At 36.8% G+C, this 8,665-nt stretch overlaps 1 protein-coding gene across 1 annotated transcript; it reads right to left on the bottom strand.

Annotated features, from left to right (window-relative positions):
• Window positions 1-5,785: 5,785 nt before the first annotated feature.
• LOC107800255 (short-chain dehydrogenase reductase 3b-like) lies at window positions 5,786-7,269 on the bottom strand. Its single transcript, XM_016623406.2, has 2 exons — window positions 7,120-7,269; window positions 5,786-6,684 (listed from the first exon to the last, which is right to left on the bottom strand). Exons 1-2 carry the CDS (start codon window positions 7,134-7,136, stop codon window positions 5,919-5,921), a joined length of 783 nt encoding a protein of 260 aa, XP_016478892.1. The 5' UTR covers window positions 7,137-7,269; the 3' UTR covers window positions 5,786-5,918.
• Between the last annotated feature and the right edge of the window lie 1,396 nt (window positions 7,270-8,665).

The raw sequence follows: 8,665 nt of genomic DNA, 5'->3' as shown, positions 1-8,665 counted from the left end.
AATCAACTATAACCAATCTAGTTTCAACAGTTACTTCACAAAACAAACCTCAACTTGAGCCAATACTCGATAAGGGTCAATTACCAAGAATTTATCGTAAGTCTTGTTCCACAATGCTAATCATCAATTTAGGCATGACCAATATATAATAAAATCACAACAATCTTAGTATAATACTCACGAGCATACTTGACACCAACGTATAGATACTCGTCACCTCACTTATACGTCGTACTCGACACAACACATAGCAAATAAGACACAAAACATATTCCCTCAAGCTAAGGTTAGACCAAATACTTACCTTGGATTCCATGGCCAAACTCAAGCCTCAAATACCGGTTTCCCTCTAGATTTCGCCTCCAATTCACTTGTATCTAGTCATAATTAACTTAACAATATCAATAAATGCTAAAGAATTCAACTCCAATGCTTAATTATAGGTTTTCTATTATTTTTCCCAAAAAGCCAAAAATCGATCCCGGGCCCGCTTGGTCAAAACTCGAGGTTCGGACTGAAACCCGAATACCCATGATCCCGAATATGCAATCAGTTTCGAAATTCGACCCCAAATCGAGGTCCAAATTCCAATTATACAAAAACCTTAACTCTACCCAAATCCCCAATTTCTACCATGAAACCCCTAGCTTTTTGGATAAAAATTGATGAAATGCAATGGGTAATTGAAAGAAAGCGGTTTAGAATCATATACCAACACTTTGGGGAAGAACTTGTCTCTTGAAAATCGCCTCTATGCCTTCTAGTTTTTGAAAATATGAAATTATGGCCTTATCCCCGTTCTGATTCTATTTTAAGTGTTGGGTGACAGTGTTCATCGTGTTCGCGTGAGCACTGTCGTGTTCGCGAAGAGCAACCTTCCTTAGGCTTATGCAATCGCGAGATCTTCCACGCGTTCGCGAAGGGTATGCCCCCTAGCCTTCGTGTTCGTAGACCGCTGTACGCGTTCACTTAAAAGAAAGGATCGATTCCCAGCCCACCTCCATTACACTACGTAGTCGCGTGTGGCCAGTCGTGTTCGCGAAGAGCAAACCCCCCAGCACTCCGCGTTCGCAACCAAGGCCTCGCATTCACGTAGAAGAAATCCCTTCCCAAGCCAGCTTGTACTTCGCGTTCACGTGAGCTGCATCGCGAACACGAAGAACAAAATATAAGACACTAGAAGCAGCAATACAACAGAAGTTCTTAAGTCCAAACATCCCGAAACCATTCGAAACTCACCCGAGCCCTTGGGTCTCCAAACCAAAGATGCACACCAACCTAAAAATATCATACAGACTTAATCGTGCGATCAAATCGCCAAAATAATATCTAGAACTATTAGTTTAGCATCAAAATTAAAGAAAAATCTCAAGAACTCTTAAAGTTTTTATTTTCACAACCGAGGGCCCGAATCACGTCATATGAATTCTGTTTCTTACCAAAGTTTACAGGCACAACTTAAATACCATATTAAACTTGTACCGGGCTCAAAACCAAAATACGGGCCCGATACCATCAAATTCAAACATCGTTAAATTTCCACAAACTCTTATATTTTCAGTTAAACAATTTCTTTCAAAAATTTATTTCTCGGGTTAGGGACCTCAGAATTCAATTACGGGCATACGCCCAAGTCCCATATTTTTTTACGATCCCAAATCATAGAACAGACCCAAAATATTGACCGAAGTCAACCTAAATTCAAATTTAAAAACAAAATTAGCATTTTTTCTCAAATTTTCACATAAGGGCTTTCCGGAAACGCGCCCAGACTGCGTGCGCAAATCGAGGAGAAAGAAAATGAGGGTCTTGAAGGACTCGGAACCCTAGATTAGGTTCTAAACTACGAAATGACCTTTTGGGTCATCACACTTGAAGGGGGATTATCAAGATTATTAACATCTTCATCAGGCATATCCAAATGGACACTCTCTGGTTCATCAAAAAGAGTAAAATGAATTGAAATTAAAGGGGGATCTTGTGCGACATGGGCTTCATCATCAGAAAACAAACACCTTTTGACTCGTGTTCTCCTCACTAAGGAACCTTCTTCAGTATCCTCTTCATCTTCGGACCCATGGGCTTCAACAGTCTTTCTCTTGGAGGAAGATACGCTTAAAATTTATTCTTGTGCAGAGCTTACAAAAAGCTTTGTAGATGAAACAGAGGCGGGGCTGATGCCACAAAAGGAAAACCCTAATGAAAAAGGGGGGAGAAAAAGTATATGCATTAAAAGAAAGAAACAAGTAAAGAGAAAAGAAACCATGAGGATAAAAGTTACCGTGAGTCTTCACTTTCCATCCAAATTTCTGTGAAAGAAATTTCCAGGATCTCTTATCCATGGGGACGACAGTCAACATTTTTTCTACCCAAGCACGGAAGTAAGGAATTTCCTCAAAACCTTCCACGGTTGATAAAAAAATTACATTCATGTAAAGAAAATCAAGACATCAAGGAAAGTAGGGAAAAGAGAGGGAAAAAAAATACTTACGTGCAAAGTTCTATTTTTTTGGGAAAAAACATGTTTTCATCACCTACTGATCGATAATTGGGGGCAGTAACAAATCGAGACCAGCTATGGTCACGATCAACCTCGGGGCTGACCAAAACCCTTTTACTTCTAGCCACGAGGAAGAAAACACCTTCACGAAATAATTTTGGAGAGTAAAGGTGGAGCAAGTGACGGAAGGTAAAAGGGGCGAAAACTAAACCCGGCAAGTAGTGAAGGCAAGCGATTGCCCTCCACACGATGGGACCTATTTGACTAAGATAAACATTAAAGTAGCGACATAACTCAATAACCACTGGGTCGATGTGAGGTTTAAACCCTAAAGTAAAAAGATAGGTATAAACAGAAGAAAAACCAGCATGGTAAAAAGTGATTCTTTGATTAACACAAGAAAACAATGTTGGAAAGTTCGATTTTCAGTGGCATTTACGTCAAACCAAAGAAAGATGTCCTAGAGTAATCAAGCTTGGGTAATGTTCAACGGGGTTAAGAGATGCTATAGAAGAAACATGTTCTTCATAGCTCGCTGTCTGAAACGAAAGAAAACTCCTAAGGGACAATCTCAGAAATAGTAGGCTCACGCATGGGTTCATTTGAGGAGTTCTAGGAGTTAAGGAAGCTTTAGCCCTAGAGGAAGATGGTTTGACAGTACTAATTTGAGGAGTAGAACTATGAGTAGATAATTAACCTAAACTACGGAGTCTGACACCTTTCCTACTCCTAGTAGGGACAGTAGAAGGAGCAAGTTCATCAATAATAACCACTTTACGTGGGTCTGGTGTTGCAGAAGACATCTTTAATGAAGGAAATGTCGGAAAAAGATAAAGAAATACAAGGAAAAGTTAGGAAGATAAATGCAAGGAAAAAGGGAGAGATTTTTAAAAATAAGTATGATGAAATATTTATAGAGGGCAGTAACTGTCATCAGGGTTAATCATTATGAAATGTCATCATGGAACCGTCACTTCGTGACTGATGCAGCCGCATATTAACCCTAAAAATGCAAAAAACCGCAGAACCAATCATAATGAGACACATGTCTTGAGCATTAAATGGACATGACGTATGTTACATCTGTTCTAAAAAAGGAATTATATTACTCGAGAAACGGCGACAAGGAATTCCCGCCTTAAATACTTATCACTTTTCGAATATTCAATTGAGAATATTCAAAGCAGGGGGACTATCTGTATTGGTAGGAAAAAGGCATGACACGTGGACTACTATCAAGGTGACAGATGGAACTTCCAATTAAACAAATTAAAGAATTCAAGAAGGCACAGATGAAACACCCTCAAGTTTCTCTAGGAAAGGAACCGACTTTGTTAGCTGAAAAAGAAGAAATAGAAGTGGGATGGAAAAAGACCATAAAGAGGGAAGATGCATGAATCTTATTTGTCGATATTAATCATGGTTACGAAAAATCCTCAGTCTTAAATGCTTCCGTTACAATTATATATGGTTGCGGATAATTAGGCACTTAATGCCATTAACAAGCCCAAATTAAGTAAGGGTCGTGATAATTATGTACTCATATATAAGGGCTTAGTCCTCATTTGTAATGGTATATGATTTTTGTTCAATATAAGCAATTATTCTTTTTATTTTATTCAATTTGTAGCATCGAAATTTTAAATTTTACATGCCTACACAATCTACTTTGAATTTTCTTTCCTTGTCAATTATTCTTATTATTTGTCTTATTCTTCGAATTACTGAGAAAGTGAAGTAAATTTTGATTATCAGTAATCCGATTTCTTCTTGATATTGACTTTGACCGAGAAATCTATTTTTGGATTAAACAAGTAGGTTATTTTTTTTTGGGGGGGGGGGGAGGGGAATAAGTAGGTTACGAATACCAAATATTAGAAGAAGAGAAAACCGTTGAAGCTACTCATGAAAGCTATACTCTCTATTACATCCAAGGATCTTTTGCGCAAAAATTGAGACTTGCATAGTATTATTAGCAGTGACGTAGGCAGAATTATTTTTACAAGTGATGTCAATGTTTGAAAAAATGAATACAAGAATAAATCACTATAATGATAAGTAATGTCATTTATTCTGAATAATTTCTTCTTTTCTCTATGTACATTTAATAAAATTATGGACCAAGCTGTGTCATGGAAAAGGGTGTGTCCGCCCCTAATTATTAGTACTTCCCTCTTCTCATTTTGACTGTCGCTTGAACTCTTTTTACGTTTATTTAAAAAAGCAAGATATAGTTTACTAAGTTATTCCTATTAATTAAATGCTTATTGAGATTCTTTAATATTAAGGGTATAGTTGGAAACAATTAACAAATCTAGTCTTGAAATTCTAAAGTGACAATTATTTTGGGATAAATTTTTTGAACTGAAACAACAATTAAAATGGGACGGATGAAGCAGTAAATTTTTTCTAAAGCGGTAGATAAAAAGAACTGAAGAGATAAATAAATAATAAATAAATACTTAGAGCTCGTTTGGATGGGCTTGTTTTAAGTAATTTTTAAGTCAAAATAGTTTTTAAGCCATAAGTTAGAAATTCTAACTTTTAGCTTTTAACTTGTTTTTATCATTTTAATTTAAAAATAAGTGCTTAAAAACACTTTTTTTTACTTTACCTAAATACTACAAAATAGCTTAAAAGCGATTATTTAGACTTAAAAGCACTTAAAACAAGTCAATCCAAACATGCTCTTGGTATCATATTTTGGACTTTTTCTCTCCAAATAATCATTTAATTGCAGAGTTAAAGCACCCATGCAGGTGTTGAGTCCGGTGACCATATTGTTGGACTTGTTTTGTGAATTTATTTTAGTTGTATTTAATATAAAAACTGAGAACGACGCAAAACAGTATCGCTCACGTAGTGTCACAGTGATACCATTAAATATTTAAATTTTATTAAACGTGTAACAAATTAATCAAGAAAAAATTGACAGCCAAAATCATAAAAGATACAAACAACATTTCAGTGGGGATGAAATGTCATGCTTACTTAAAACAAAAGAAATTGACAGTCACTGAGTTAAATGTAAATTTCCAACATACATGTGCTTGGATGTTCAATTGAATAAAATATCGAGGCTTTTGTTTTTGTCCTGTTCAATATTTGACGGGACAGGCAAACCAAATTTACTGCCCAAAATTATGTTGGATGGATCCTTTTAGGATCATCGTTTAAACTTTAAATTTGGCGAAGCACTCCTGGCAATCACCAAATAATTATAATTTTAGATATTGAGAAAAAATACCGTTTTAATTGTTCAACTTTCATATTTAGATGCAACACTTTAATATTAAAATGTATATTCGAATCCAAATATCTTAATCTTGATAAAAACAAATGAGCCTTTAGTGACTATAACAACTAAAAAAGATCTTGGGAGGGAATAGCAGTATTGTACATGAATTTAGAGGAGGATTTAATCTAGCTTCATAATAGAACTTAGGCCACCATCGACAGCCAAATTATGAGCACTAACGTAAGCCGACTCATCCGACGCCAAGAAAAGTGCTGCTTCTGCAATATGCTTTGTGCTCAATGTAATACCTTTCAAGTTAGCATTTCCAGATATTGAAGCTTCAATAGGGGCGGCATCCCCGCCGAACGTTTTGCATACCATTGGCGTCGCAATGCCATAAGGCGATACACAATTCACCCTAATTCCATGTTGTCCCAGCTCACGCGCAGCCGCTTTCACCACGCCTAGGATGGCGTGTTTCGATGCCACGTAGGCTAACGGAGCTGCACCCGCTAAAATAGCCTCTAAGCTGGCCGTGCATATGATGGAGCCTTGGATTTTTTTAGTTACCATGACTCTAGCTGCGTGCTTGACGGCTAACGCCGATCCTCTTGCGTTAATAGCCATTGTTCTATCGAATACCGTCATATCCATGTCGAGAATGGTACCGAGAGTGCCAAGGGTGCCGGCATTGCTGAACATGATATCAAGGGTACCGTATTTTTCGACAGCGTAGACAACAGTGTCCTCAACTTGTTTCTCGTCAGTGACGTCGCAGTGGCGGTAACTGGCCTTGTCGGTCCCGATTGAAGCCACTACTTGATGGCCAAGTTCATCTTGAATGTCAGCAATGACTACACGCGCCCCATGTTCCACGAACAATCTTGCAGTTGTTTCACCAATGCCACTTGCAGCACCAGTTATTACAGCTACTTTACCCTCCAACCTGGCACCACAAAAAAGAACAAACCAAAGATTATATACTAGTATTGATTTTACAGATGCGAATGAATTCACCATTCAAATTTGTGGCAGCTGATGCAGCCAACTAAATTATGAGTCACAGATATATATATTTTTTTCTTTTCTTTTTCATTTCAGTCTGATGTTCTAAAAGACAATGCCAATCTTCAATCATAAAAAAAATTTGTCCTATCACTATTTAAAATACGAAAATTTTGATGGCGTTATTGACGGAAACATGCACTCATTGGGAGTTTCTTCCACCACCTTTTTAACCGAGCTAAATTTGCACATATTCCAAATTCGTGTGTTTATTTGCACCTATGTTTGTATGTAAGTGCAAAAAATATTTGGAGTACATATGTACACCATAGACGTCTTACTGATTGCAAAAACAAATTGAAAACTGAATTATTACCTGAGCTTATTTGCCATTGGAAGACAAGATCAAGAACTTCCTCGCCGCAGCGCTGGTCAAATTGATGGGTTTCTGCAGAGGCTTCTGCCCGCTTAGACTCCTTTCCGGCTTACTAATTAATAAACAAAACGTTTTGTTAGATCTACAAATATATAAAAATTAGCGTGATTGATCTTTTCTTCTTTTCGGGTAAACTTTTCATTCTGTTGACCGGGCCTTGAGCAACGCAAAGAATATCGGAAAAGCTGGCTACAGGCAACAATATGGGGATCCACGTATATTGTTGGCAAATCTGAGACCCCTCGAAACATAAAGATGCATGAATTTATTCACTCTGCACATTTATAATAACCACTTGCTATGCAATATCAATTATTTATTAAGAGAACATAGGATCAATTGTTTTCTTAATTGAACCAGAATTTAAATACACTCTTACAGTGGCATTCCATAGTATTTTACTCAATTTTCCTTAAGACTTGCGCAGGGCCATTTAATAGGCATTCTATAGTATTTTACTCAATTTACTTGCGCCGTGGACATTTAATCGGCATAAACGCATGCACGTACATTAACTTACAGTTGGCACGCAATTATATGAATTCTAATTGATTTATTACAAAAAATAAGAGAAACTATTTTCTTCAGCAAAAACTCTTATAGAGCTGATTCAATACATATGCCAAACAAAGAAATATTATTAGAGCTGATTCTAAAACCAAAAGTATAACTGCTTTGCTGAATGAAAATCTTTCGAGAACTTTATGAAGGTGAAACTAGAGGAAAACTGAAAAGAAACAAAAAGGGGAAATTACCAATTATGTCCGCCCCAATTAATGCAAAAATTGGTCAAATCATAAAATATTACTAATATTAGCCAAAATGTCACTAATACTAACCAATTAGCTATATGTAGCCAAAAAAGGTTAAACTTTTGTTTTCTTTTCGGTGGGTGTTATCGGAATAGACTGGGTACATCTTAAAAAGTTTGAATATCAGTTTTGTGATGATTTGATAAAATTTTGAGGTGGTTTGAATTAAAAATTCGAAGTAGAATATGAACATAGGAAAACGAACTTTTAGCCAACAATTTTGCCTGGGCTGCGTGCCCGTAGCTGCCCTTGCCGGGGCCCGATCGCGAGACACTGGGTCTGGGCTTGGACCCGTTCATTAGAATTCAAAATGTGAATACACACAGAGGAGGATGACATAATACCTTACCTCCTCATATTGCCATGAACATCTATATACTGCTAGTATTTTGTCTATTCAGTTTACAAAAATATCTTCACTATTAGAAATCCGAAAAATAGCGACCACAAAAAGCGACTAAAGTTGGTCGCTTACAGGTCACAAAGTGACCAAAAAGCGTCCAAACTGGCTTGGTCGCTATTTTGCTGGCCCTTTAACTTAGAAACCAAAGTTTGTCGCTAATTAGAGACCAAAGTTGGTCGCTAACTAGCGACCAACTTTGGTCGCTTTAATATTTTAATAATATAAATTTAGCGATCAAAGTTGGTCTTTATATTTAAATTACATTTTTTTA

Source organism: Nicotiana tabacum, chromosome 7, assembly GCF_000715075.1.
Source record: "Nicotiana tabacum cultivar K326 chromosome 7, ASM71507v2, whole genome shotgun sequence".
NCBI lineage: Eukaryota > Viridiplantae > Streptophyta > Magnoliopsida > Solanales > Solanaceae > Nicotiana > Nicotiana tabacum.
Note: the sequence above shows the minus strand (reverse complement) of the source record. Positions and strands in the feature narration are given on the sequence as shown.